Source organism: Aspergillus pseudonomiae (assembly GCF_009193645.1).
Source record: "Aspergillus pseudonomiae strain CBS 119388 unplaced genomic scaffold BDV37scaffold_7, whole genome shotgun sequence".
Taxonomy (NCBI): domain Eukaryota; kingdom Fungi; phylum Ascomycota; class Eurotiomycetes; order Eurotiales; family Aspergillaceae; genus Aspergillus; species Aspergillus pseudonomiae.
In genome coordinates this window covers 519662-546534 of record NW_022475999.1, presented here as the reverse complement: position 1 = coordinate 546534, position 26873 = coordinate 519662, and the positions used below count along the sequence as shown (strand labels likewise).

Below are 26873 nucleotides of genomic sequence, written 5' to 3'. Positions count from 1 at the left end.
TTCTTGTATACATATATCCAGTTCCTCATTCAACTAGAGCGGACCCCTATGGCTTCTGATACTTCAGCGTTCGCCCACACGGTGCTTCCAACAGACGCACACCATATTCGTCTTCTAAAATTTGAAGATACGGCGTCGACGGGACCTCTCAGACTTAGCTTAGGAGTATACAAATTCTCAGACGAGCCGGTGTACAATGCGCTCTCCTATGAGTGGGGGGATGACACAGCAGATCGAACAATATTCATCAACAATCGTCCATTCCTCATCCGAGACAACTTACACACCTGTCTGGGGATTCTAGCTGGCAGTGAGCAGCGAAGTACCCCGTTCTTCGCGGACGCGATCTGCATCAATCAAGAAGACACTCCCGAGCGGAGCGCCCAAGTGCAGCGCATGGGTGATGTATACAGTCAGGCGCAGAAGGTTCTGGTCTGGCTGGGTCCTGGAACCGCTGAGTCGGACCTTATTTTCGATATATGTGCAGAGGCAAAGCAAAATGAAATAGACCTGGAGGGCTCTAGCGGAAATGCGCTTGATATGCTGTACCAGCGTTCTTACTGGACCAGGCTTTGGATTATCCAGGAGCTATTCCTTGCGCAGGATGCGGTTGTCTTCTGTGGCTCCAAATCTGCGCCCTGGTCATCGTTCAGGGAGCTAACAACTGCCGTCAGAGGAGAGTTTGTTCTCGGGGGGTTCACTGGAGCGGAAATACAACTTGGCAGTTCGTCCAGGGGGTTACATACAAGGAAAGTGCTCAGCTATTTAGACAGAAAAGACCGAGAGGACAGCATTTTGAACCAGACGATAGACGAAATTGTGGTCAAGTTTGGGGAAGCTCAATGTCGAGATGTGCGCGATCGAGTCTATGGTCTGCTTGGCCTCGCCAGAATGCCGGAGGACAGTCGGGGCCTTAGGATTATGGCCGATTATTCCGCAACGACAGTCAATCTGTTCGTCCGACTGCTCAGTAACATGCCATATGTCCTTCCATTGAAGTATACTGCACTAGAGGTTTTCAATATCCTACAACTGCACCATGTCCATGACTGTGCATGGGACGTCGGTATTCCAGACAAAATCTGTGACCTCGGTTTCGAAGTCGGGCTCACGCATCTCGGACACACTCGACATGCGAACTCTCAATCATCGGTATGCGACTGGTGTAAATCCCAGGGCAAGATGCAGAAACACCCCACTTTTGAACTGGATGAGCATCTTCGACAAGAGTTGCGCGGCAAGGCCATTTCAGAGTTTATGGTCGGCAGAATACAATGTAGTCTGGCCGCCCATAACTGCGGTCCTCTGTTGTCCCTAGGGCCTTATAACAGCTGCGTTACCGCGAGGGAGCTCAATGAGGGAGACGAACTGTTTCTGATGGAGGGAACCAATCTCGTGCTGATTGGACACAAAGGAAACGCAGACGACGAGTCTGATCAGCCTGGCATGGAATTCACGCGAGGAGTACTCGCACACACAAAAGATGAAGAAGGTATCCTACGAGCAGCAAAATTGCTTGAAGCTTGCTTGCCATCTTTGCCTGCTCCAAGAGAGGTCCGTTTAGAGAAGGCACGCTGGGAAATCCCCAGGTATCCATTCGATGTAATTTATGAAGAGCTCACCTTGCGGCAGGTTATGCTCATTCTGACGCAAGCTGCACAACATAGCAACCATTATGATGAGCCGCTATAAGGGGTCTGAAAGGTGGAAGGTGTTTATAGTAAGCCCGGGGAGGTAATATGAAAAATTGTTCAAGATTGCAGTTAGCTTTGAACACAGTGTAAAGACTCGCGGATGGCTTCAATCCAAAAACGAAATACCTTATCGAGCGTTTAGAACTGCTAGCTTCTGGGGAGATATCTCTAGAGGATCTCAAGATTGTTAGCAGGGGTTGTGGCGACACTAAAAGCCTTAAAGACGAGTGATTCCTTCCAATGTCTTAGGGCTAATGTTCACAGGACGCCTTGCGACTTCAACATGTATATAAAGAAAACAATATACAGAAGCCCACATAGTAAAGACCGGACGGATAAATGAAAACAAAACAAAGATTAAGAATAATACTCTCCAACAACAAGGCTATACCCCACCATCTCAGGATACATCACTAGAATGGCACTTCTCGCCTCCTCGACCTGCACACCATTCACTACCAGGCCCTCATCCCAGCAAAGACCGATCTGATGATGCACCCAGAATCTACACCCCTGTCCTGCATTGTTGAACTCGTAGAGATGCCGTTTCTCTCTCACGAGCAGGTCGACAAAATCGCTGACCTTCAGACCTTCCCGGACATCAAGTCGTACGGTTTTACTTGCGGTGCCTAAGCGGAGGTCATCCACGCGGCTGACGATGAGAATTCCCTTAGAGCCGCCGGGACTCACTGTAGCGGGGACGGTGTAGGAGGGCGTCATGTCTAAGCGGACGTAGCCTGTTTCGCTGGTGAGGTAGATGCTCCAGTGGTTGCCTCCTTGGGGGAGGGGTTCGTGGGCGACGGCGAGGAGGGATGAGATGGACAAATTGGCGATTGACTGTTTTTCTTGGGTTGAAATGTATTGGATGGGGTTGAATGAAAGCGGTTGAGTATTCATTTTGTAGGATTTGATGTTATCGAGAACAACTCGATCGTTCTGGCCCTCACCAGGATTCCTGCGAGGTTTTTCTTTGTCAAGAAGGAAGGTACACCTTGATCAGGGCTCTCCACATGCAGAGGGCCAGAAGCTGGCCTGAAAACTAGGTGCCACAAGCTCTGTCGCTTTCATTCAGTCACTAGAATCTCGAGTACCACATATTATTCTTGGTAACAGGCTAGAGGGCAGAGATCTAGGCCACTCTGCGATCGGCAGAGCAAGGAAGCCAGGCGCACAGTTGGGACGGGTAGTTGTCCAGCATGGCTGCCTGAAACAATGCAACCTTTCACAATTATGCACAAGGATCGCCTCCATAAGACCCGCAAAAATAGCTAGAACAAACCCACTTGTGCTTGGCAAAGTCTAAGACGGTCAAAATAGCTTGAGCCTACGCTTCTTGTTTGTTCCTTCATTATTTAAGGTCTACACTAGGTTGCTAGAACTCTGGTCCCACTAGTGGGACTAGGGAGATCTACCTGAAAGTGGAGCCCTGAGGTATACACAGTCTAGATATTATTCTTCAAATATAATAGTTACATTTCTACATCTACCCGAAAGTTAGCAAGATTTATAAGGTTTGTACACTGTAGTATTCTTTCGATTCCTCTTCGAGGTCTCAAGAGGCTCAACTCTAAGATCTCATAATAGATGGCTTTCCACCCAAAAGACCACCAGCCAGCTGGCTGATGGGTAGAATCGCGATGCTATAGCTCAGAATATTGTACACTGCTCGGTAGACCAGATAGAATATAAGCAGCAAGATACAGCTGGTCGGCGAGGCGAGTGGAAGCCGATTCGTAAAATCAGCCAACCGAAAGCCAAAGTCGCGCGATGTTGTATTGTTTCACCAATGAATGCAAAGTAAACCTGTCAACTGCACAGTATTGAACATGCAGCTCAGTTAAATGACCTCTAATAACTCCCCGATAACTGAGCGGGGCAGAATTCAGTACTCTATCTGCGGACAGTGTATGAGGCTGGGAAGATCACAGGAGTAGAAACCGCCCAACGAGGCAAACAACAGCGCGTAAACAAGTGGTGAGCGACTTCTTCAATGCGGTCTGGCAATCACAATCACTGAACAGTGACAATATGCGGGGTCGAAAGAGCTAGAGATTTGATACTGCCGGACGGTATAAGAATGTGGAAGGCGAGGGGGGAGCTGCTGCCTGCTAGGCATGTAATGTCCCTTAGACGTGGACACCGCTTTTCTGAACTAAACATAGCTTAAAAACAGGTAGTACTCTTCCTGACTATAGGAAACAGTCTACCCACTACATCCTGATTACCAGTTTTATTGCGCACCCTTTTATCTTTAGTTGGTCTACTTTCCTGACACGCGGCGATGACGAAAGACTCCGGGCAGGGAAGGCAGACAAGCTGCCACTGGAAATCCAGCGAGATCGAGTTTCGCGATCTCTGCAGGGCGCTGTCTCCTCTGCTACAGGAATCGCTTCCGGACTATCGCGATTATGCTATCGAGTTTCGCAATCTCTGCAAGGTACTATCCCCTCTATTACTGGAACTATCAGCACCGGACGATCCTGTCGAAAGGGTAAAGGACAATTCCCCATCCCGGCTAGAATGGATCCGCCTAAAGCGTACCGAAGGCGCTCAGAGCAAGTATCTGGACAAACTTATGCAGATGGTGGGACTGGAAGATGCCAAGGCATTTTTTCTTCGGATGCGGGCTATAGTGCAGATAGCGAAGAGGCAGAAAAAGGAGCTGTCGAGGGACGACCTGGCTATAGCCATCGTGGGTAACCCCGGAATAGGTGTGCAGCCCATACTCTGGCAATAGATTTGATTCTTACTCAAGCAGGAAGATCAATAGTGGAACGCTTGTACCACAGATTTCTGTCAGAACTGCGCGCGCCTGGCTACGCCTCTTGCTATACCAGGGACCAGACCCACGATCTCAAGATCACACTAAATCTACCGGACTACTCTGATGATGAGCTGCAGCGGATCATGGTAAGGATAATCGCCGGCACGCAGTGGAAGGTTGAGGGAGGGCCAAATGGGAAATATATGTGGATGATGGTGCGTCTTGTGGGCAGTGCGCGCGGGCCAGGATTTCGCAATATCTGCGCCTTGAAGGAAGCGTGGAATAGAGCACTGGATCGCCAGACAGAGCGCATCCGCCAGGAACAGAGCGAGGGGAGACACCCGGACTGTCTGTTGCTCACCAGAGAGGATCTCATCGGCCCCGATCCGGCCAAAGCCCATCGCGAAAGCCCTGCATGGACTAAGCTCCAGGCTATGATCGGGATGGAGGCCGTCAAGTCATCCGTCCAGCTCCTGTTCGATCGTGCAACCTGGAACTACCACCGCCTGCAGCAGGGTTCTGTGCCGCTGCAGTCCAGCCTGAACCGCGTGTTCCTGGGGCCGCCCGGCACAGGAAAGACCACAGTTGCCACGCTCTATGGGCAAATCCTGGCCGATCTCGGGCTGTTATCAAGCGCAGAGGTTGTTGTCAAGAACCCGTCAGATTTTATTGCTGGCTATATCGGACATTCCGAGCACAGAACTAAGAAAATCCTGAAGGAGACAAAGGGTAAGGTATTAATAATCGATGATGCCTACATGTTATATTCCGGGGCGAGGGCTGGCGCACATATTCAGCCGGACGACTTCCGAGTTGCAGTGATCGACACTTTGGTCGCCGAGCTTGATAACACCCCTGGGAACGACCGGTGTGTGATTCTTCTGGGTTACGAGGAAGAGATGCAGGAAATGTTCCGGAAGAGCAATCCCGGGCTAGCTCGACGGTTTGCCCTGGCCGATGCGTTTCATTTCACAAACTACACCGTGGAGCAACTCGGCCAGATTCTAGACCTGAAGTTGAACAACCAAGGCTTACAGGTGACGGACGAGGCCCGGAAAGTTGCGATGCAGATGCTAGAAAAAGCGTCCGAGCGACCGAACTTTGGGAATGGCGGAGACGTTGAGAATCTCCTCAGCCACGCCACGGAGGCGTACGGGAAGCGTGCAATCACGCCAATGCTAGAGAGCCCGATAGATGTTGTGCTCGAGCCAGAGGACTTTGACCTGCATCACCGTCGGCATCTGCAGGCCGCAGCCAAGTGTGAATCCCGTTTTCAGGACCTGGTCGGGGTGGAGGAGATCATCGTCCAGATGCAAGAATACCAGAAGGCGGTCGCTAGCATGCGGCGGAGAGGCGTCAATCCCCGTCCGTATATCCCGTTTACCTTTGTCTTCCGGGGCCCGCCAGGCACCGGCAAGACATCCACGGCGCGCAAGGTGGGCCAGATCTTTTATGATATGGGCTTTCTGTCGGCAGCGGAGGTGATTGAGTGCTCGGTTAGCGACCTGATCGCGTCGTACCAGGGGCAGACAGGAAAGCAGGTGGTTGACCTCTTGGAACAGGCGCTGGGGAAGGTTCTGTTCATCGACGAGGCATATCGGCTGGCGGCCGGTGAACACGAGAAGCAAGCGGTTGACGAGCTGGTGGATGGGCTTACCAAGACGCGGTATGCCCAGAAACTTATCGTGGTGCTCGCAGGGTACAACCGCGAGATGGTGGAGCTGATGCAGGTGAACCGGGGGCTGCGCAGCCGGTTTCCCACCGACGTTGTCTTCCAACCTCTGTCAGCGGGTGATTGTTGGCGACTACTGCAGAGGGAACTGGCGTCCGTGGATATCCAGATTATAGAAGAAAGTGGCGGCGTTGCCAAAGTAACGGGTGCCTTCTCCAGACTAAGAAAGATGGAGTGCTGGGCCAACGCGCGCGATGTCAAGCGACTGGCCGGATTCTTGGTTCGGCAGATTTTCAGCAGGGTGGAGGATGGCAAAGACCCTCATATCACCATTGAGGAAATATACCAGCAACTGGAGCTGGAGGAAAGCAAGAAGAGGGTTGAGAAGACCGAAGCCGTTGCAGCCGCAGTGCCACGCGAGGATGCAGAGTGGCCCAAGGTCATGAGCAAACTGGTGTCCCGGTTTCACCGGGATTATAAACAAACCGAAAAGATATCGGCGTTGGAGGCCGCCGTCATGCATGCTCAGGAAATTGACTGCCACGCCTTCTGATCATCTCAGCCGTGCAAGGCTTCAAAATAGCGTATCTGGGTATTGTAGGGAAGGACCGTTGATTCCATAGTGTCAAATGGGCTTGATTCACTGTGTTGGATAAATGTATCTCCTTTTATACTATCTCTCCTAATCTAATAGGACTAGCATCTAAACGATCTCGAGCCAGTATAAGGTATGCTTAAGCTACTCTGGCTGTTAGTCCAACTGATTATCTATCTTATTATCTCCTCTCCATAAGCAGCCTGCCATCTGTACAACCCTCCCCGGCCAGTTATTTTAGCAGTGTCTTCTACTCTACTCTCGTCCACTAAGATATCAATCAAGTACTACAATTTCATGCAGTTGCAAGCAAAGATTGATCCAGTGCTTGGCATGAAGAACCGACCATGGCTAAACACACCATGAGGAAGATCTCCAGATCAGGAACAAGTCCATTGGTATGCAATTTCAACAACTGGACTCATAGGAAAACAATGAGAAAAAAGAAAGAAAGCAAAAAGAAAGACCAATCAAGTACAGACGCCATTTGGCGCTGCTGGGAATCGAACCCAGGTCGATTCGGAATTGCGGAAACTACCACAACGAAACGTGATCACCACTACACTACAGCACCTTGAATTGGTGAAAGGTTGCTTCTTTTACTGGTATATAAAGGTCTTTTAGACACTTTGTCCACATTTTTACATTTTGTCGATATTGCTAGAATATGCAAGGGAGGTTGTGGAAATCTTGGGTCAAAGGACATTTTATGCATATCCGTGGTTGATTCAGCTATGCCCATCCCGTCAAATATGGAGAATATCATATGTGCTTCAGGAAACAAGGGGTACGCTAGTTGCTCTGGTTTGCTGCTCACTTTGTATCCGAAATATATATGTAGCGGCTAGCCCTAGCCATGTTAATCTCCAAGTCTCAACCAACACCTTCGATCAGCAATCGCTCAATTCGACCTCTCTAAATGCTCAACGGTATGCCTTTAATTTTAATTCCACCGAGATATCAGAATTATCCAAGATAAGGCTGTCAATCGACGAGTCGGCCGTGAGTTATCTCAACCACGACACCATTGGCCCGCATCACCGACGTGCAGATACGAGGGACATCTACTATTACTAGTATTTAATGCAGAATACCGACCAAGGCAAGCCTATTCAGAAGAAATAAAAAGTACATATTTCTATTCCTCCGTACAGCAATATCACACTCCATACCTCGTAAGACAGACACATATCCCAGTGACAAAAGAACTCGACCAGCACAATGCCACTACATATTGAATCCATTACCCAAGCCGACATCCCACGCATGGTCGACATCCAACAGATGGCCATGGGAGCCAGTGCCTTCTTCCGCAGTACAGGCGATGTGTCCAACATAGACGGGACACCGGAAGAGGTATCGGCGTCGCCTTGCAGGGCAAACAAGATATCTCGAGTCTCGGAGAACTGGGATAAAGATCCCACCTGTTATTTTTTGAAAGCTGTTGACGACGACTCGGGGGAGATGGTTGCGTTTGCCAAGTGGCATGTTTACCATGGGGACGAGGGACTGACGAAATGGCGCGCTTCTGTGAGAACGGATGAGGGTATGGAGATCCCGACTGGGGCAAATGAGGAAGGCTTTCGATTTTGCAAGGGAAAATTACTGGAGAAACGGAGGGAGTTCTTTGGAGAGGAGGGGAGAGATCATTGTTGTAAGTTCTGTGCGCTGCTGCTTCTAATGGGCCTCGTGTTGATTGCCAACGTAGTGCTGGCATTGCTGGCTACGGATCCTCGTTATGAGCGTCGTGGAGCAGCTTCTCTTTTAACGCAGTGGGGTTGTGATATTGCCGACAGACTTGGAATTGAGTGCTACCTTGAGGCCTCGAAGAAGGGATACCCGGTGTACAAGAGAAAGGGGTTTGAGGAGATATCTTCCCAGGAGGAAAAAAATACTGTACATTTTGACGCGAGTAGATTTACAGGCCGGGGAGGGAGTGATGGTGACTGGGTGAACTTGGTCTGCATGGTGCGAAAATATGCTCAATGAATTGAGTCAATGTATATACAGAAAACAACCCAGACCAGCCCTACTACCTAATTAAAACATCCAAAACAACCGACTTTCGCTCTTCAACCACAACCCTAATCCCTTCCCTCAGCACTTCATCCAACTCCCCGACACTGCGCACCCTCTTCGTCCATAAATTCCCATTAGCAGCTGCCCTAGCCACCTCCCCATAATCCGGCCCATCTTCCACCAGCGAGATCCCAAGATCCCGATTCGACAATCCGGCCGCCACACCGCTAGGATGAACATCGGCCAAACACTGCCTGGTTGCATTCCACCCCCCATTATTCAAAATCACCGTCAGGAAAGGGGTCTGATACCGATGCGCGGCCCAGTAAACAGCCGTCGGTACGGAAAAAACAAAGCTCCCGTCGCCCACGATGTTACAGATGAAAGGTGGTGTGGTGGTTTCGTTAAGGTGCAGGTTAGGACGATCGGAGATATCGTATCGGGATGTCGCGAGCGAAACGCCGATGGCAGCGCCACCGGACCAGCCCAGTCCGCTGCCTCCTTTGGTTAGATGAGATCCGGGACGGGTGAGTTGAAGTTGTTCGGTCATGGGGACTTGGTTAGTCACCGAGTCGGTGATGTAGATTGTGTCCTGGGGGACGGAGGCGCGGATGCGACTACACAGGTAGTCGACGGTGCAGGGTTCGCTGGGGGTGGAGAGGGGTGTTGCCGCGCGGGCGTCGATGCGGGCTTTCCCTTCTTTATGAGCAGTGAGGAGATCTTCGGCTCGCGGGGACCAGGATTTCTGGAGCGCTGGGAGGCGGGGAGAGCTGGCTATGTAGGTGTTTAGCTGAGTTAGGGCTGATGCTGTGTCGGCGTAGAAGGTGGCGGAGGCACCGATGTCGAACATGTTCATGCGCTCTTTGCGCGGGTCGAGGTCGATGTGGTAAATCTCTGCGCTTGGGGAGGGATGCACTCGTCGTGGGATCCAGGGCACATCGGCGTCTAGGACGAGGATCAGGTCGGCGGATTGGATGGCTGATGCGGCGCCCGTGTTGCGGGTTATGCAGGCTGGGTGAGTTGCTGGGAAGCAGACCTCGCGGAGCTCGGAATCGAAGACTCGGATCCCTTGAACCGTGTCCGCTAGGGTTATTAACTGCTGAACTGCGCGGTGGCTTCGGCCCAGGTACCCTGTGATCACGAGAGGGGCTTTTGCGTCCAGCAGTGCGCTACCAATCATCTCCACGGCCTCCGGAGACAGGGACCCCAAATGGCAGGATGGGATGGGCTTTGGCCGGGGCTCCACCGAGGGGATAGGGGTAGCTAGTATTTCCCGAGTTGCAGTGAGATACACCGGACCTGGGCTTCCAGTCGTGGCCATCAGGACAGCGCGATGCACCACACTGCCAACATTATGCGGTGACTTGATCTCCGCGCTAAAACGGCTATAGGGCGCCACGATGGCCGCCTGGTCGCGAATATCCTGGTACCACTGGACATGCTCTGAACGAGAACCCGGAGCCTCACCCAACAGCGTGGATGGGGCAACACCGGCGAAGATTACGACAGGGGCACGACCGCTAGATGCATTGTGCAGGCCCTGGCCCAGAGCAGCAGTCCCCACGTCCACGTGGGCGATCACACATGCCGGTTTGTGACTGATCCTAGCGTAGCCATCGGCAGCTGACATGGCCACGAACTGGTTGCTTGATCAGTGGGGTTCCATGTGCTGATCCTGGCGAAGGAAACAGGGACTGACCTCGTGCTGGAACAGGATCATCTTGGGATATTGGCGGGTGGGGTCATTTTGGCGGCGGATATAGGCTTCAATGATACTAGGGTGATCGGAGCCAAGTACAGTGAAGAGATAGTCGACACCAGCCTGTCATGATTTAGATTCTGTTCACCAGAGAAGACATGGGATAGGCAGTACCTCTGCCAAAGCCTCCAGAAAGGCATCCGCCACGATAGTACTTCCTGCAGTATTCTCCTCCGCCATTTTGCAGCTATACTTAGAGTGGACTGAGCTGAGGTGAGGATATTCGTGACGATCCCTTAGCACTGTCGCTTTATGCGAGTAACTGGGAGTACTGGGACTGTCGGAGTATGTGCTGTTGCGGTAACAGGGATTAATCGACAGACGGGAAGAACGCAATCAATCTTCGGAAGTCCACCGGAGCACTACCTGACTAGGACTATCACGCCATGACTATTTAATTAATGTTTCATTCTGTGTCTTCGTACTCGGCCAAGATCCCTGTCAGTGGAATTAAGCTAATTTAGGGCGCGCACTGAGTGGATCAAGGTCCACAGCAGCCGGGCGATACACGCAGCGAGAGAAAATAAGAAAAAAGAAGCCTTGAGAAGCCGTAGAAGGGGAGTAATATGCCGTGGCATTATGACCATCAAGGCATCATATGATACACAGGACCTCTACCCTAATTTCACCATGAACGTACTTCGCAAATGTACATTTCTGATTTGGATCTTTTCTAAGAACATAGAGATCATATCACGAATAAGCCCGCTCACTACGCATGACAATATCCGTCTTCATAAGAATCTGACCCTTCGCAATCGGCCCCTGACTACCCATACTCTCAGCATCAGCCTCCCCATAAAAATCCTCATCCCTCTGCCCACCCGTCCGCATCCCGGATTGAGAGCCGAGGCGACTCATCCGATAACTCGGTCGAGTCTTCCTGGAGCCATTCGACAATGAAACAAGCCAGCTAGGAATGATCCTCTGAATCGGATGCTTCAAGAACGGCAGACATGCGCAAATAATACCCGTACTAGCCTCGATAGCACTCCACATCAGCGCATCGAACGATCCCCATGTTGGATCGTGCGTCTTCGTACTTTCGGTCATAGCCCACATGCGAATAATGCTCGTTATGCAGACGAAAAGGCCCATGCAGAACACGAGCATTACCCCGATTTTACGGATACGGTCGAGGTGTAGCTGCGCCAGAACCGGGAGAGGCATTAGGCACACCCAGATGTCCATAGCTGTATTGTAGCCCGCCCAGGACCAGCGGAATTCGGCGTTTTTCACGCATGTTTTGGGGATGTCCTTGTGCCAGCTCGCGTGGACGGGGATGCATTGGAAAATGGTGGCGATGACGAACCCGAAGGTACTGGATAGGACGAGGGTGATAGTGATCCAGCAGACAAGGCGGAATTTTGGGGTTGGGAAGAGGCGGAGGTAGAAAGCGAGGAAGGATAGCTTGTTGAGGCATAGAACAAGTTTGTAGAAGATCTGAAAAAGCCAGAAGAACTACCCAGTCATGCGGTTAGTCGGGACCACTGTGTATTATCTTCTTGATGAATCACACCTTCAATGCGAGCACTCGGTTGCCCCCTGTTCGAACTACATCGGCGCGGTGGCGACCGAAGGCGTAGTGACATGCTAAAATGGGGGCCATGTTTAGAAGTTATGATATATTATTGATCGGAGAGAAAGCATACCCAAGTCGCCCATGACTGTATTTACAATCTGTATAACCTATTGCCTTTGTTGGTATAATTGAGCAACACTGACCAACGGAAGACATACCATGGAGAAAGAGATGATCATATCATCGGCGGCGATTTTGCTTTTCATGTACACCTTCCATATTATTCGGTAGGCTACTAATATGAAAGCAATCGCCGTCAAGATTGCGGTCACCTTGACAAACCGGGGTCCTTTATTTGGAACATCGGAGGGATCCAACACCATAGCTTCCCTCGGACAACCGTCACAGTACCCTGCGCAAAGAATGGACGAAAGGACAGACACAAATCATGAGTTTAAAAGAAAGGGAAGAAACGAGTGTGAAAGGGGACTTAAGGAACGTAATCGCCAGCCTGCCAGACGGGAAAAGTCTCAGAAACGATCATGATCCGGCCCTCGTGGAAGGAATCCTGCTCCTTAAACTACCAGACCTGGCCACATCCTGTGCACTCGATGGGCTCTTTCCGGAAGCAAACCCTGCTGCAGGATCCGCTAAGCTGAGACCCTGGTATTCCCTCTAGATAGGTCGATTACTGGTATGCTCCATCCCTGCACACATGGCCTTCGGGTAGGATTGGTACACGGTAATTGATGAAACTAATTTCCACTGGCAGATTCGCAAATGGTTATCGGCACACTGGCCATAACCCACTAGCCCACAGGAAACACTAGAAAAAAAAGTCGTTAGTTGAGCAGGGGTATGGAGTCTATGGACATGGTTCATGGTGCCATCATCAATCGGACTGGCTATGTTATAGGATGGTCGCATTGCGTAAAAAGTACAGGCGTGGGTCTCGACTCTTTAGTTTGATTCCGGTCCGTTCCTGGTGGAAAAGATCCACCTAGAGTGGGCTTTTGGCCGATTCCCCGGACCAATAGATAGCGAAACGTCTCCCAAGTTGACGAATTAGGACTGTCAGTTGCGATTCCTGGCGGCTGGCCAAATCTTGTTCAATCTAAGCATATGAAAACCTTCGGTTTGGGTGGATCTACACTTAGGGCTACGTAATGAGACCAACAAATCGTGCTACACTACAAGTCCGACAAAACACTGACTAGGCTGTACGGAGTAAAGACCCGTAATCATTGTAGAATATCCCGTATTGCAGATTAAATTAAATGAAAGCAGCCCACTTAGGGCGTGCCAGTATCGGCACAATGCGCCCTCATACGATCCAGCATCTCTTACAGGTGAAACCGAAAATCTGGGTGCGCATCTCCGAGATCCTGAGCACTTTCCGGGGTCCACTCGTGCTCGGGCTGGCTGTCGCGCCGGCGGTTCTCCGCGCGCAAGCCGAAATAGTACACCGTGCTTGCCACGCCAGCCATGACTGCAAAAGCTAACCCAACGCCGAATCCCACTGGGTATTTGGGGGACTGGCTGGTGATAAACACGTTCCCGGACACAAAGGCACCGCAATTGCCAAATGCTGGAAGCAGGCCCATACCCACACTGCGCTTGACCCCCTTGCCGAGGTTAATGCACAACCATACCACTGTGATTGACATCATGATAAATGCACCAGAAGCCACAAAAAACATGCCCATGTAGCGGACACCCGCTGGCAGGTAGTGTGCCAGCTGAACACTCCATCCGATAATAATCAGGACCGAGCCGAAGAGAGTGAATAGGAAGCGGTGTCGGAGGTAATCACTCAACCAGGCACTAGAAAGCGTCAAAACGAATGCAACTGCATAGATAGGAATGCCGTGCGCTTGTGCGGAACGAGCGGTCCAGCCAAGGTCCTTGAGGATGGTGGGCTGAAATGCCACCAGAGAACTAGCGCTTTCTTCGGCACCGATATAGGCCAGGACGCTGTTGTACGATTAGTTGGCCGATAATTGAATCACAGTGAGAGACGAAGGCTTACCAGATCCAGATCTTCCAGTCGGCCGCCATACTGAGTACCCGTTTCAAGGAAATGGGGTCATTGCGGACACCACCACCATCGGCCTCCAGGCGAGCCAGCAGTAACGCTTTCTCCTCGGGCGTCAAGAAATCCGCGTCTTCCGGAAACGGTACGACAATCCAATAGCAAACGATGCTAATACCCATGGTGATGATGGCTTCGATCAAGAAGAGCCTAGATGGTCAGATGGATGGAATATTCAACGAGGAAGAAACCCTACCATCGCCACCCTGCGTATCCGCTGAGGTTCAACCCCGTTAAGAGACTCGAGAATAGCTGTATCTAGAGTCAACAGTGATACAAGCGAGTATCATCAACTAGAACTAACCCCATTGATCGCACCGGCTGCCATATTAGCACTAAAGAAAATTGCATAGCGACGCAGAAACTCATCTCGCTTATAGTAGCTCCCAATCAAATATGCGCAGCCTAGAGATGACACGTTTATCAGTAACCGTTCCTCCAACGAAGTTCCGGACTTCCACGGACCAGGAACAAACCCTGCTTCACACATTCCCATGAAAAACCGACACGCGATCAGCCCCGTCGCAGTCTTTGTCAAGCCCTGACCCATCACAAACAGCCCTATCGTGCGATCCCTCATTAGCACACTACCAATTGAAGCAAGGGAGTGTGATCTCACCCCAGGTGAACATGTACATGACCAGCATTCTGGGGCCGAATTTCTTGACCAGGAGATTGGCGGGCACTCCGAAAATCACATATGCGACAGTGAACATTGTAACGGCGACATTGTAATCATTTCCGACCATATGCAGCTCTTTGACCATTCCAGCGATTTTGGCATTTCTAGAGTGAAATATCCACATTTAGTTTCCGAGTACCAGATTGTGTCGAGCAGGAGCAGACAACTTACCCGATGTTCGATCGGTCCATGAATGATACGAGGAACAGGAACCATAGTGCAGGGATGATGCGCCAGTCCAGCTTCCGTAGCAACTTCTTCTCCAAGGCTGGATCGAAGTCGTTACTCAAGGATTCGGCGACGCGAGCCTCAATATCTGGCTTCTCCATCGTTATGTGAAATCTAAGTGTTGTATAGGAATGGGTGTAGGAAGTTGCGTCAGCACGTTGCGAGGCACCCCTGGTTTTGTAGATGGAAAATGTGCCTTTCTAGATCGGGAATTCTGAATGGCACAGGAATTAGTAACTAACTAGAAAATAGAAAATAATAACTAGTTTAAGTTGTGTGAAATCAATCAAATAATCCCTGCGCAGGCAAATCTCCTTCAATGGTGGGATGTGGCACGGTATCATCGCCCATACACCGTTCTCTTAGGGCGCCCCGCTAGATTCTGCTTGGACGCACCAGGTGGGCCCTCAACGCCGGTCTGGAGCTGCGCAGGCCATATAAATTAATCTGAGCACAAATTATGTTCGGCTCCACCACCCTTCGGCTTTAGCTCGAAAGCACATGCGGATTAATCCTTGCACTCTAGCAGTAGCGGTTTCAGGGCGCATCCTCCGGAGAATAGCCGGCATTGCTTGTGTGGCATAGGCAAAAAGTAGTCAAATTGTGTATAGTATCGGGCAGCTATTGACAATGATACTGGCTATGCTCGATCTGGACCGATTTATCAATATACAGGGCAATATTGACTGCAACCTCCTATTACTCTACTAGCTTAGACTCAGTTTCTTACATTTGGTAAATATAGACAAGGGGCTAAATCTTTAGCTAGACTGACCTCCCAGCTAAAAGTTTGAGATACTGTTGGCAGTCGTAACCTCATACTATACACTAAATTGTCTAAATGTGTCACATTAGACTGCCTTAGTACCAATAGAACAATCTCAGCGTACAGATGCAAACTCACACTAGGGCTCCCTGGAACCTTACATGACACCCGGCTGGTGTGTAAGACTATCATCCCCTGAAATAGTATGGGCTTGGAGAACCGTTGGAACTTAAATTGAACGTATACAAGTCGTCGACAAGCTTCTGCCTTGATACACCATCCTAGTCATTCTAACTATCTGAACTGTAGGATGGCTAAGCCAAACGGATCTTATGGATCGTATTGTCCTATTGAGCGCTATTGCTGCGTCAGCCGAGGCGCGCACGCTTGTGTTTCGTTATACCGCAGGATTCATGTTACGACATAATCGTCATCGCTTCCATGTCGCGTTGACTTTGGGTTGCCCGTGCCAGATGCATAAATACTCGCAGTCGCACCAGATGCCGCTCAAGTATATGATATTCACCCGTATTAGACATCTCTCAATGCTTCCCCATTACTCAACCCACAAAATATGGCTATAGATGCAGGATTCCTCCAGCTGCCACGGGCGATCAGCGATACTGCTCAACAAGTCTGCGGACTCCATATCTTGGCTGCTGCCTTATCCCTACCAGTGGTGGTCCGTCTTCTCTATCACACTAATTTTACTTGACTGTGCCAACTCTAATGGCTACATCCCCTTCGCGCGGCATCCACTGACTCAGTTGATCAGTACTACGCTCTCTACGCAGTCTACAGCGTCACCCTCCACCCACTTGCAAAGCACCCTGGACCGAAACTGGCAGCGATAACCCGTGTGTTGTATTGCCACCACCTCGTTTCCGGCCGGCTAGTCGATTACCTCCATCAAGCACATGAAACGTACGGAGCAGTAGTGCGGGTCGCCCCGAGCGTCCCTACTACTATCCTGATAGGTGCACGTAGTTTTGACACGGTTACGAAGCGGCAAGGATCTTCTTCCTGTGTAAACCAATTGGACCATGTTCCTTGACAATTGTCGGTATGTTTACAGACGCAGCAATTTACACTATTTAGGCAGGGATTTAATGAAATTTTAGTACACCCACGGATTACACAGCATCTGAGGACATGAGATATGAGATAGGGCTATTCCAGGTATCAGTGCCAAGGGACACTCAGGCCCTTCGTCCGCTTGCGGAAGCCCTAGGCTAAAGGTGACAGCGGCGACATGCATTCTGTACCTCACCACATACCTTCTGACAGGCTGTTCATATTCGTGAACGGGGCTTTGAGGCTGCTAGGTGCTCTCCAGATGCGTTTAGAGAGAGCACCGACCACCCACGTCGCGCGCGAGTTCAGCCAGTAAAAACTCAAATGGGCGACAATATTCTCATAGCATATCCATCATTGATTGCTGATTTCACTCTGACATAACGAAGGTGGAGAAAAGTCATGACGAGCTGAAAAGAGACCCACATTCTCCACGGATTTTTGACGAGACCTTATCCCGTCAGAGAGATTCGAAAGCAGTCGGTACTGGAGTAAGGGTACCCACTGTGGTAAATCGCGCAATAGATCTAGAGTCAGCTCGATCTACATAGAGGTGGTGATCGACTCCCGCATGAATTTGGGATCTACACAAGGGCCCGGGAGAAAACGATCTACCATCGGCAAGTTGTGGGCCCGAGACTTTCTCGGGTATTAATGCAGAATGATCCCCAAGAAGTGATATAATCCCGTCGCATCTTGGATACTCATTCACTTCTGAAAAATGAACTCTTTCGTTCCGCCCGGTTCATATCTTACATCATGGAGTCCGATCACGAGGAGTATAGAAAATCCATGGGGGATAGGACCTATGGCACCTTCCTCTTTACTCCTCAATGGTTTTCCAAAATGACTCTAGGATCAGTGGGTTATTTCGATAAAACCGGAGGGTGGCATCAAGTCACCAATCTCATGGAGGAAGGCCGTCCAGAACGAGATGGGTACAAGCCATTCCGCCGGGAAGGCCTGGAATATGCCGAGCCGCAGCCGATCTTTTGGGAAAATAACTCTTCAGAGATTGAGAAGGGACGGAGCTACCGAGGCACGGCCGAAGGGTCCGGCGCCATGGCTGCGGCCCCAGCTGAGGCATCAGTTCAGGTGAAGGTGAGCAACTCGTCGACCGGCTCAGCAGCCCTCATCACCAGGTCGGAGGTGCAAAAACACGGCATCTCAGGGCACGCCAAGCATCGGATGATCGATTGGGTGACAGATAATACAACAGAACTTCTTGAGCATCCGGACTTTGGTCGCGAACTCAAGGGGAAGAAGGAGTTATGGACGGTCGCAGCCACATGGGTTACCAAGGAGTGTGCGATCAAGTTGGCCAGTGGCAAGAAGCAAGACCTAGACTTGTCCTTTGACGTGGGAGCGACGGGGATCGGTAAGCTGGGCGGCGGCATCGGAGTATTTGAGCAGCTCAAGAGGGAGGGGTGTCAGTCATACCCCCCTGTCGAGGTAAGTAGGACTTGTTCTCTTAAATACCCTGCATCCGGGCTGGGCCACGATAGCTGACGTTGTGCAGAACAGTAAGGGCTATGTTGTCTCGTTTGCGGGAGTCAGACATGTTTTCTCGAGGAGGAAGAATTTCATTGGAAAGGCTGTATGCGCCTCTGCCCCTAAAATACATTTCATCAACTAACCCGAAGTAGCCCCTCAAAGAGTATAAACACACAATAAGCGTTCCACTTCCAAAGACTACATCCGATTCAGATGCAACTGGGCCTGTGGTCAAGACTCACAATGTCAAGTGGGAAGACTGGGACCTGGAGGAGACGGAGGATGAGACGGAGGATGAAGAAGTTGATGACGAAGGAGGGTTCACGTGTGAAGCAGTTGGGATGAGTGAGAGTGATACTGAGACAAACTAGGAGGATGTTCCACAACAAAGCCGACCAGCAGAAAGCCTTGTCCATGAAGCTGAGACAAATTAAATATTGAAGATGAAGCGCAGAGAACTACAGAGTATAAACAGCCGTGGGGGAACTGGGGCTATCCTCTCCAAAAGGTGACTTCTCACATTTGATATGGCCAGAGTTTTTCATATAACTTCCTCTCGGCTTCATCTTTGGCCAGTCCAACAAAGATGTCCTTGAATCTGTGGCTATTTTCAATAGCATTTTCGTAGTCTTCCGGGTCCACCATTCCATCAACTGGTAGGACCCCCTGGTCTCGAAACAATACAAGCATGCGTCCAACCCCATCAATATTTTCCTCCTCCTTGGAGTAAAGCTCAAGTTCCTCCTCGGTGAACTCGATCGGACAGGGTAACTGATCGTTTGCAAAAATCTCATGCCAATGGGTAGCGAGGGATAGAAGTGACTGACGCAAGAAGAAGAGATCTCGATTTTGCCACATGCCACTTACCAGCCAGACAGGTTTCCTGAGGATTGGAATTGATGAATCGTGAAGTACATCCCAGTGAGAAGGTGCTCGTTTGTAAACCTGAGCCTCGTAATATTTATGTATGGTCTCACTTTCCAAATTCTTGTCTATCATCCTTCTCTCGTCTTCACTAAGGGTGTCGAAGTTTCCAGGACGTTCTGGTACAACCCAGCCCTCTCGAACAGGCCCAGGATGTCGGAACATCCTTGGAACGCCTGATTGATAGAATAGAGGAGCAATACATGCAGATTGCCAGTCCACAATGGAGGTGATTTCATATGTATCCGGATCTATAAAGACATTGTCCAGGTGAAGATCAGGGTGCCAGATCACTTTGGACATTGCTGTTTCGTTGATGGGCGAAGGAATCAGATATGGTGCCACGTCCATATACTTGGTAAGAAGAGCAACACCATCATCAGGAAGCTCATGCTCCTGGTCCGACCTGTAGTAATTCATTCGAGGACAGGCGTGGGATTTGATCCATGCAATTTCATTTCGCCCTAATGCTTGTGTATACTCTTGCGGGTCATGCCCTTCCCAGAAATGGTTAGCAATCCTACATTGGCACTAGATATGCATTGACTCACAGGTACCACGGTCCAATCTCATATCCCGCCTAGCCCCCTCCCACAGTTCAGTGGAAGTTAATGGCCCGATGGCAAAGCGACTGAGGGATTCAGCAGCGGCAGACTCGATATTAATGTCCTCTGCGTCCCCGGTCAATGCACGAAGGTCGTCCTTGAAATAAATACAACCGTGCTGAGGAAAGGATATAGTGGTCAACCTATTTTCTATGTCGACAATTTGTCTGATGAGCTTCAGCTTCGCTTCCTGTGGCCATTGGCTCCAGAAAGAGCCAAGTCTGATCCCTGGTGCCTTCTCTGTAACGATATATTCCGCCTCAACAGGGCTATTTGGTGCATCAAAGGACCATGCAAGAACCCGTGGAACGGGAATCTTGAGAACATCACGTAGCTACCGCATTTATCAACATGCCATCCAAAACATAGAAACAACAGGGGGTCCGCTTACCAACACGTGCGTAGCGACCTCAGAGGCGGTGGTGTACCCAGGGGGGCCAGCATTTGGGTTCGGGAGCTTCGCAAATACTTCAGCTCCATTATCCATTGTTAAAATAAATGCCGTATTGTGTAGGCCCTCTGAGCATTTAAGAACCCGGGTGCCTATCGACGACATTAGCAAAACATTTTGTAGGGCAAGAACCAAAGCGCACAATATCTACCCCCCTCACTAGCTTTCACAGCAACATCGATAAGCTGCTGAAGATTGAACTTGACATAGCGCTTAGACAGCTCTTCTTTTTCGTTGAACCTTTACACTGATGAGTGAGTGCTCGCTTCATCACAGCAGGGTTACATACAACCATCGGTCTGGTGTATCTGAATAAGTCTTCTGCAGGGATTTTCTCATCTTGGAACATGATTAGTTGATCAATTATCAGAAATATACGGGGGTACAGGGAAATAGATACGGGTTCCATTGGATCTTTCAATGCATAACTCCGGTCGGGGAGATACCGATCCGCCCGCTCTCGAACGCAAAGAAGAGAAGAAACATATAGACTGCTTCTGTAGACAAGAAGGTTTACGTTGGCATATATTCAAGGCCTGCTCCCAAAAAGTCCCGTACATGCTGTTTGTGAGCGTATTCGCTCACAGTTGTCAGCATTTGTGTTTTGGCAAAGGGGTAGGAATGGTTTGAAATGAAAGTCATTCGGGATTACATTGTCCCGCTCCTGTCAATCTCCCAGGAATATCCATGGAAATTGCTAATTTGATCTAGCATCAAAAGATCTATACTGGGAGTATATTTGGCAGATGGTTGTAGGAAGCATAGGTATTTTTATAGTGCCAAGCCCTTCGAGGATTTACACGGTGGGGACGATTTTACGTACTCTGCCCCGCCAGCCCACATTAGCTTATCGACTATAGTACACTACTATGGAGAGAAACATTGGTAAATGCAAAGCATACACTATTGTATACTGAATATTCTATGTAGTCAAGGGTGAAGGAGACTTGCTAGACTACTGGGACAGACAAGATTGGAGATTTGAGATTACTTAAGATTCTTCTAGTTCTTGAATATAGACAGCTTTCTCGAGTATGTGAATACGATAGCTACTAACCACAAGGTTGTCAATGCTGGGAAGCCTCTCCCTAAGCTGGAAATTGTTGGAGATCTGACAGAAGCTCTGACTGTGGCCGGTGTTCTTTAAGCTGTGCTTCATTGATTTTATCCGGATACGAGGTTTACAGAACTGGCATTTCTCTCTACTCCAAAGTCTAGTCTAGTTATGTCAATTCCGTAAACCTTGTATCCGGATTAATTAATAGCCCATCCAAACCAGCATGTTGTACGCCCCATTTTCATCATCTTGGATGGGTGCTGGCACCGGTTCATTCGCCAGGCGACTCGTGAAGCCACAGGATAGCAAGAGTCCCATACCCCTTGCTAATTTGACGACTCTAATCGTTTCATCATCCAACTCTCCAGCCTCGTTGCGAAAGGTGGTCCAAAATATCTCCTCCAAGATGAAGTAGTCATTGTATCTGATCCAACCCCTCTCGAGGTGGAACTTACTTATGAATCGTTGGAGAGAATGAAGGTTGAGGCCGAATGGCGCAATCTCAGCCTCGGCCCAATCGATCACTCCAGTTAGATTGAAAGATGTTTCGTTTACCATGATATTGCAGACGCCAAAGTCTTTGTGGAGGAGAACCATTGGAAGCGACAAAATAACCAGAAGGGAGTCAAGAGATTCTTGAATGAACCGACAGAAACGGGGGGGTAGAGAGGTAAGCAATAACCCAAGTTCTTTCTCATATTGATGGTGGAGTCCATCGCGGTAGGGGTGAGTAACAGTTTGTGGGGCATTCCACGGCAGAGCAAAAAACCTAATAGGATGTACAGTTAGCATTAATTGAGGGTGTGACATGAAGGGTCAGGCAGACCTCGCGATATCAGTTAAAAGAATCCTCCGCCAGGAAGAAAATGTACCGGAATTTTCCGATATACGGCTGTTATGGGCGAGGATAAAATCCAAGTAACTAATACCATGTATTCGGTCCATGACATAGATGTAGACTGGTTCTTTGCCCTCCATATCATCCCCAATATGTCCCTTAAAAGCGACGTTGGGAGCAAAGTGGGAATATATATGGTTCGAGCAAGATTTGCAGTCTCCATCTTCAGCTCAAGAGACCTAAGGCGAAACTGGGTCACGAATTCGCCAATGGGCCCAGCATAGACAGTATAGCTGCACACACCTTGTACGGCGACAGGAATTACATCGCCTCCAAGGTGCTCCGCCGCATATGCGTCACAGGCCGCGCGAGTAGCTGTCGTCTTGTCAAAGAATTGAGCAATCTCTTTGTCAACCGAGTATTCTAGATCACCGGTAGCCATAATAGCTACGAATCGTGGGGCGTTATGTAAAATAGATTACACAAAAAATGACAAAATGAATGATATTAAAGACAGAGGGATCCAATTATCTTTCCATGGCAAAGGATGAGTGTTTGTGAACCTGCTCCTGCCAAGAATCCCACACTTGTGCCGCTTTGTACAACCGTCTTTGTCCCTTGTCAGTAGCGTCGACATCCTCATCAGCTCAAGAGGGTGGTGCAAAGTTTGTCCAGGCACATTATGAACGGTGGATAATGAATGAATAATAGACTTAAGTATTGTCAGGCAGTACATCAAATCTCTCGGCTTGGAATCATGTAGCATCCTTTTTATATCTAATAGCAGAACGTGAAGCGCGAAGCTATTATTTTATTGTTTTATTCAGTAGTATTTGTAGTGTTTTCCCGGATTCTGCATTCTGATTGGTCGCTCAATTTCAACGCCACGTGACTATATTCCTGTATTCTTCATTAAGCCGCCAGGACCTAGACTCTAGAAACTGCTTAAATAAATTGGATAAAAATTGGATTCAATTGATTGAGTTGCTTAAATTATAGTGTATTCTCAGCTTCTAAAAATATTGCGCTTGATCCGCTGACCTCCCGGAGTCTAGTTCTCAATCCACGGTCACGCTCTCATGCCAGATTTTCTTCCTACTGAAGCTACTCAGTGGGGGCAAAAGCCTCTGGTAACATAGTCACCTTGCCACCATCTTGAACAAATACTTTGCCTTCCAGCCATGGCCTTTGTGAGAATGCTGTTGGTTGTACGTTTCTTAGTACTGGGGACACAGAAACTGGATTTGAGATTCAGAGTTCCATATTAGGTTCAGAGGCTACCATTAGTATTTTTCGTCTCCAAACCTGGGGAATAGTCTAGCCGAAAAAGAGAGAATTCAATTCTCAACGTGACTCAACCATTAAAGTTTTCATTGAATGAATTTCCACCGGTTGTGCTGCGTAGTGGTACTCCGGAGTATACATATCCACGCCACATCCACGGTGGAGGGTGGATAGCGGCATTGATTTGAGTCACGATGAAAATTCTATAGTTCGAAAATATTCCCCCCGTGACTCAGGTACCGTGACCCCGGCCAGTTCCCCATACGGAAGGAGAAGCGCCATGCCCAAACAGGCTAGGGATAGAAACCAGGGGAACCAGGCTCACCGGATTCACATGACCGGACCGGGTTAGGGCTAGGGTGCGGCGGATCTGACGTCATTGGCCCGGCGACGGCGTTTTCAACGAACAACGAATCGCCTGTGGTAGCCGACGCTTTCCAGTGTGGAACAACGGTGGAAGGTCGGATAAATCGAAGAAACCCCAAGAAGGAGCTATCATTCTAAAGGGAAGGGGTTTCCAGTGAGAGATTTTATCCCTCACCGCGTGATGGCCTGAAAAGAGAAAGGGATAGGCTGCTGACCCATGGCGCTCATTCTAGACCGGCCCGGCGTCCATAATTTTAGGTAATGGAAATGAAGAGATTTCTTGGGATGAAATCACGTTGCGATCACGTCACAGCCATTGGCATGGATCGTCTATTAATATCATCACGCAAAGAATTGCGTGGCTGTCGTGAATGGATCTGCTGGAGCATTAAATTTGAGATTTATTTATGTATTATTTGAATAGGTTGAGGGGCAATTTTGGTAGTATGGCAGAAAGGAGGGACGGGAGGAAGGGAATAGAATTCGGTGCCTGACAATCGAGCGATGTTCCCCTTGTATGAGAGATTTTCTTGAATCTCAATTAGATGATTTCCCCAATTTTGAAAAAAATAATTAATTAAAAAAAAAAGGGAGATCGACAGGGAGGAGAAAAGCAGCTCAGGTCCTCCGCATTTTTCTCCCCCCGCATTTTCATTAGGTAAATGCCGAGAAGCGCATCGCCGTGACTGGTCCAGAACAGCGGATCCACTGACGTTGTCAAGCTTCCATTTTGCCTCACGTTTCCATTGTTGAGGATCACGTCGTTCCAATGAATCTTCGGTCAGCAATTGAAACAGTCACCATGAACCCAATCCCAATTCCCGGTCATATATATAACCCCCCCGACCACAGCCACTTCGGCAATCCTCCCAGCTGACAAAATCGTGTCATCATACTTTCGTCTTTCTTATCAGATCGATCTAATCACTGGCCAATGTGCTGCCGGCAGTCATGGCGCTTGAATCCCTCCCAACAGAGCTCCGTATCCTTGTGATCCAACAGCTCCCCGATGTCCAATCCCTTAAGTCTCTGGTTCACGCCTCCCCGATCTACTACAACACATATGCCCTTTCCAAGAAGAGACTCCTCCATGACATCCTCCAACGACAGTATGGTCTCGTAGACCTGGCCGAGCCAGTGGCCGCCATTCGCTCTCAAGGTCTCCATGCCGACGTACCAGCCAACCGAGATCAGATTGTCACTCTCCTCGACCGTCGCCGTCGTCATGGCGAGCTACCAGGTTCCGAAAACGCCCCCGCAGACATGGAGGAATGCTTACGTCTCTCCCACTTCTACCGTCACCTTGAACACCTCCTCGACGTCTACTGCGCCCAAGCTTCTTGCCCACCTGGCGTGTCGCAAGAAACATGGGACCAGAACCGTCCCATTAATCCCTCCAACACTGAAAAAGCCCGCATCATCCGTGCCCTCTGCCGTCTCCAAACCTACTGCAACATCTTCGGCGCCCGAGAATGGAGCGAAGAACACCAACAGACCGACGTATCCTCCCCCTCACAACCCCGCTTCAAGCGCAGATCCTCCAGCTGGTACCGCAACTTCAACCTCCATGAAATGTGGGGTATGATCTTTGGCACCATGCCCCCCTGGGAGGTCGAAGAATTCGGCTGTCTCTGGGTCTTCCTCCAACAGCAGTACACGGAGATCTTTTCCGAGATTGCCCAGGAGTTCCCACGAAACAGTCACGAATGGCAATCTCTCCGACCCACGGTCGACGGCATGGAACTGTTCCCCAGCGTTGACGGCGATGGTAAGCCTCTCTTCCCTATCTACTGTTATATCGAAGACATCAGAGACTAATGAAGACGAATAGGAAGCGACGGTAACGACTACAACGATTACCGCAACCATCTGGTCTCCCTGGGCCCATCCTTCCTTTACAAAGTCCTCCGTCAACCGTCCTACGAGGCACGCCGCAACCTCATTGCCTGTAATGCCGTCTCCTCCAAATCCTCCTTCATGATCCTGGTCGAGGTCTCCCGGGACCCTCCGTCCCTCCTGTACCCAGCCGACAAGTACGAAAGCGAAGACATCGGCAGAACCCTCCCGCTGATGCCGGCTATTGAGCAACCTAACAGTGGCTGGAAGCACCACTGGCACGGCTACGGGCCTATCCACCGCGTCCGGGAAGTGGTCCGCAGCGACAACCTCCAGGAACCGTGGATTGAGCGGACGATCGGCAACTCCGCCGGATGGCAATGGGGGTACGCGATCTGGGACGAGGAACGAAATGCGGCCGGTCACCGCCTATAAATTCCGTAGGGAACAGCAATCGTCTCTTAGAGAGAAAAAAAAAGAAAACAAAAAGGAATGCATCATCCGTGAATCGAACACGGGCCTCATCGATGGCAACGATGAATTCTACCACTAGACCAATGATGCTGACTGAGCTATTGGCTCTTGATGAAGTTTATTGGGCTCTAATTGCATCTGTGGCGTCTTGATTTTTGGGCTTGCATATGGGTTTAGCTGGTTTGACCCATCATAGTACGTTTTAATATGGATCAAAAAGTTGTGATTATTTCTTGTGGCGGAACATGATATTATGGATGAAAAGTGGGGTTTGAAGATATCCAGCTTACGAGCTCTTGCTGAAGATACCAAGGTAGAGCTAGAATTGAGAATATTTCTCGGCAAAATTGCGATCTTTATATATATTCCGTACACACTTTGACTCCGCTACCCCAAATTGAGATAAAACAAAACAACACAATAATTCAACGAAGTCAGCTGATTATCCGGTATTCTGTCATATCACAATAAAATTACAGTTGCTTATAGATATGCACAGAGTGTAAGCCAACACCCAAAGTAACCACCCCTTGACCGGACAGAACGCCCCATGACAGGATATATGGCATCATTTCTTACTAGTACGATATCCTACATGTCATGATTGTCCTTTTTACTTTCTATCTCCAAGTTCCTCGGAATAAATCCGGTTGGCTCAAAGTTAAGCTTAATCTTGC

The 26873-nt window shown here is 49.5% G+C and overlaps 11 protein-coding genes and 2 non-coding genes across 13 annotated transcripts; 5 read left to right on the top strand and 8 right to left on the bottom strand.

Moving 5' to 3' along the window:
• Positions 1-48: 48 nt before the first annotated feature.
• On the top strand, positions 49-1692 carry BDV37DRAFT_268674 (HET domain-containing protein; the record flags this gene model as incomplete). The annotated part of the gene is made up of 1 exon (XM_032084219.1): positions 49-1692. The coding sequence occupies one exon, from the start codon at positions 49-51 to the stop codon at positions 1690-1692; it is 1644 nt and encodes a 547-aa protein (XP_031945629.1).
• A 117-nt stretch (positions 1693-1809) lies between these two features.
• On the bottom strand, positions 1810-2677 carry BDV37DRAFT_192998 (uncharacterized protein). Its single transcript, XM_032079703.1, has one exon. The coding sequence runs from the start codon at positions 2589-2591 to the stop codon at positions 2052-2054; it is 540 nt and encodes a 179-aa protein (XP_031945628.1). The 5' UTR covers positions 2592-2677; the 3' UTR covers positions 1810-2051.
• A 1298-nt stretch (positions 2678-3975) lies between these two features.
• BDV37DRAFT_279250 (P-loop containing nucleoside triphosphate hydrolase protein) lies at positions 3976-6683 on the top strand (the record flags this gene model as incomplete). The annotated part of the gene is made up of 2 exons (XM_032086290.1): positions 3976-4405; positions 4453-6683. 2 exons carry the CDS (start codon positions 3976-3978, stop codon positions 6681-6683), a joined length of 2661 nt encoding a protein of 886 aa, XP_031945627.1.
• A 530-nt stretch (positions 6684-7213) lies between these two features.
• On the bottom strand, positions 7214-7299 carry BDV37DRAFT_t40. The gene has a single exon. It is a non-coding gene; the product is annotated as a tRNA-His (tRNA).
• Positions 7300-7864: 565 nt separating this feature from the next.
• Positions 7865-8842, top strand: BDV37DRAFT_192982 (uncharacterized protein). The gene has a single exon (XM_032079702.1). It carries the CDS (start codon positions 7947-7949, stop codon positions 8712-8714), a length of 768 nt encoding a protein of 255 aa, XP_031945626.1. The 5' UTR covers positions 7865-7946; the 3' UTR covers positions 8715-8842.
• BDV37DRAFT_192868 (thiamine pyrophosphate enzyme, N-terminal TPP binding domain-containing protein) lies at positions 8736-10852 on the bottom strand. The gene is made up of 3 exons (XM_032079701.1): positions 10618-10852; positions 10444-10566; positions 8736-10383 (listed from the first exon to the last, which is right to left on the bottom strand). The coding sequence occupies exons 1-3, from the start codon at positions 10681-10683 to the stop codon at positions 8758-8760; spliced, it is 1815 nt and encodes a 604-aa protein (XP_031945625.1). The 5' UTR covers positions 10684-10852; the 3' UTR covers positions 8736-8757.
• A 4-nt stretch (positions 10853-10856) lies between these two features.
• Positions 10857-12863, bottom strand: BDV37DRAFT_239338 (uncharacterized protein). The gene is made up of 4 exons (XM_032080950.1): positions 12244-12863; positions 12156-12192; positions 12023-12096; positions 10857-11964 (listed from the first exon to the last, which is right to left on the bottom strand). The coding sequence occupies exons 1-4, from the start codon at positions 12406-12408 to the stop codon at positions 11197-11199; spliced, it is 1044 nt and encodes a 347-aa protein (XP_031945624.1). The 5' UTR covers positions 12409-12863; the 3' UTR covers positions 10857-11196.
• Positions 12864-13271: 408 nt separating this feature from the next.
• BDV37DRAFT_239336 (major facilitator superfamily domain-containing protein) lies at positions 13272-15401 on the bottom strand. The gene is made up of 7 exons (XM_032080949.1): positions 14971-15401; positions 14737-14903; positions 14583-14678; positions 14422-14522; positions 14314-14369; positions 14055-14267; positions 13272-13999 (listed from the first exon to the last, which is right to left on the bottom strand). The coding sequence occupies exons 1-7, from the start codon at positions 15126-15128 to the stop codon at positions 13369-13371; spliced, it is 1422 nt and encodes a 473-aa protein (XP_031945623.1). The 5' UTR covers positions 15129-15401; the 3' UTR covers positions 13272-13368.
• A 2225-nt stretch (positions 15402-17626) lies between these two features.
• Positions 17627-18732, top strand: BDV37DRAFT_279245 (uncharacterized protein; the record flags this gene model as incomplete). The annotated part of the gene is made up of 3 exons (XM_032086289.1): positions 17627-18319; positions 18387-18464; positions 18514-18732. 3 exons carry the CDS (start codon positions 17627-17629, stop codon positions 18730-18732), a joined length of 990 nt encoding a protein of 329 aa, XP_031945622.1.
• BDV37DRAFT_296472 (phosphotransferase enzyme family protein) lies at positions 18627-20690 on the bottom strand (the record flags this gene model as incomplete). The annotated part of the gene is made up of 5 exons (XM_032090119.1): positions 18627-19782; positions 19837-20224; positions 20282-20433; positions 20484-20562; positions 20631-20690. 5 exons carry the CDS (start codon positions 20688-20690, stop codon positions 18878-18880), a joined length of 1584 nt encoding a protein of 527 aa, XP_031945621.1. The 3' UTR covers positions 18627-18877.
• Positions 20691-21323: 633 nt separating this feature from the next.
• On the bottom strand, positions 21324-22545 carry BDV37DRAFT_192819 (uncharacterized protein). The gene is made up of 2 exons (XM_032079700.1): positions 22225-22545; positions 21324-22167 (listed from the first exon to the last, which is right to left on the bottom strand). The coding sequence occupies exons 1-2, from the start codon at positions 22374-22376 to the stop codon at positions 21600-21602; spliced, it is 720 nt and encodes a 239-aa protein (XP_031945620.1). The 5' UTR covers positions 22377-22545; the 3' UTR covers positions 21324-21599.
• A 2027-nt stretch (positions 22546-24572) lies between these two features.
• Positions 24573-26806, top strand: BDV37DRAFT_192803 (uncharacterized protein). The gene is made up of 2 exons (XM_032079699.1): positions 24573-25654; positions 25718-26806. The coding sequence occupies exons 1-2, from the start codon at positions 24838-24840 to the stop codon at positions 26155-26157; spliced, it is 1257 nt and encodes a 418-aa protein (XP_031945619.1). The 5' UTR covers positions 24573-24837; the 3' UTR covers positions 26158-26806.
• On the bottom strand, positions 26216-26286 carry BDV37DRAFT_t39. Its single transcript has one exon. It is a non-coding gene; the product is annotated as a tRNA-Gly (tRNA).
• Positions 26807-26873: the final 67 nt, after the last annotated feature.

Coding starts and splice junctions, on each gene's coding strand:
- BDV37DRAFT_192868 (XM_032079701.1), bottom strand. CDS start 10,683: ATGGCGGAGGAGAATACTGCAGGAAGTACTATCGTGGCGGATGCCTTT. Junction 10,567..10,617: donor TTCTGGAGGCTTTGGCAGAG/GTACTGCCTATC, acceptor AAATCATGACAG/GCTGGTGTCGACTATCTCTT. Junction 10,384..10,443: donor TGATCCTGTTCCAGCACGAG/GTCAGTCCCTGT, acceptor TCAAGCAACCAG/TTCGTGGCCATGTCAGCTGC.
- BDV37DRAFT_192998 (XM_032079703.1), bottom strand. CDS start 2,591: ATGAATACTCAACCGCTTTCATTCAACCCCATCCAATACATTTCAACC.
- BDV37DRAFT_239336 (XM_032080949.1), bottom strand. CDS start 15,128: ATGGAGAAGCCAGATATTGAGGCTCGCGTCGCCGAATCCTTGAGTAAC. Junction 14,523..14,582: donor TGAAGCAGGGTTTGTTCCTG/GTCCGTGGAAGT, acceptor TGTCATCTCTAG/GCTGCGCATATTTGATTGGG. Junction 14,370..14,421: donor CAGCCGGTGCGATCAATGGG/GTTAGTTCTAGT, acceptor CTCTAGATACAG/CTATTCTCGAGTCTCTTAAC.
- BDV37DRAFT_192803 (XM_032079699.1), top strand. CDS start 24,838: ATGGCGCTTGAATCCCTCCCAACAGAGCTCCGTATCCTTGTGATCCAA. Junction 25,655..25,717: donor CCCCAGCGTTGACGGCGATG/GTAAGCCTCTCT, acceptor GAAGACGAATAG/GAAGCGACGGTAACGACTAC.
- BDV37DRAFT_192982 (XM_032079702.1), top strand. CDS start 7,947: ATGCCACTACATATTGAATCCATTACCCAAGCCGACATCCCACGCATG.
- BDV37DRAFT_192819 (XM_032079700.1), bottom strand. CDS start 22,376: ATGGAGGGCAAAGAACCAGTCTACATCTATGTCATGGACCGAATACAT. Junction 22,168..22,224: donor CTTTTAACTGATATCGCGAG/GTCTGCCTGACC, acceptor ACATCCTATTAG/GTTTTTTGCTCTGCCGTGGA.
- BDV37DRAFT_239338 (XM_032080950.1), bottom strand. CDS start 12,408: ATGGTGTTGGATCCCTCCGATGTTCCAAATAAAGGACCCCGGTTTGTC. Junction 12,097..12,155: donor TACAGTCATGGGCGACTTGG/GTATGCTTTCTC, acceptor CCCCCATTTTAG/CATGTCACTACGCCTTCGGT. Junction 11,965..12,022: donor ACCGAGTGCTCGCATTGAAG/GTGTGATTCATC, acceptor ATGACTGGGTAG/TTCTTCTGGCTTTTTCAGAT.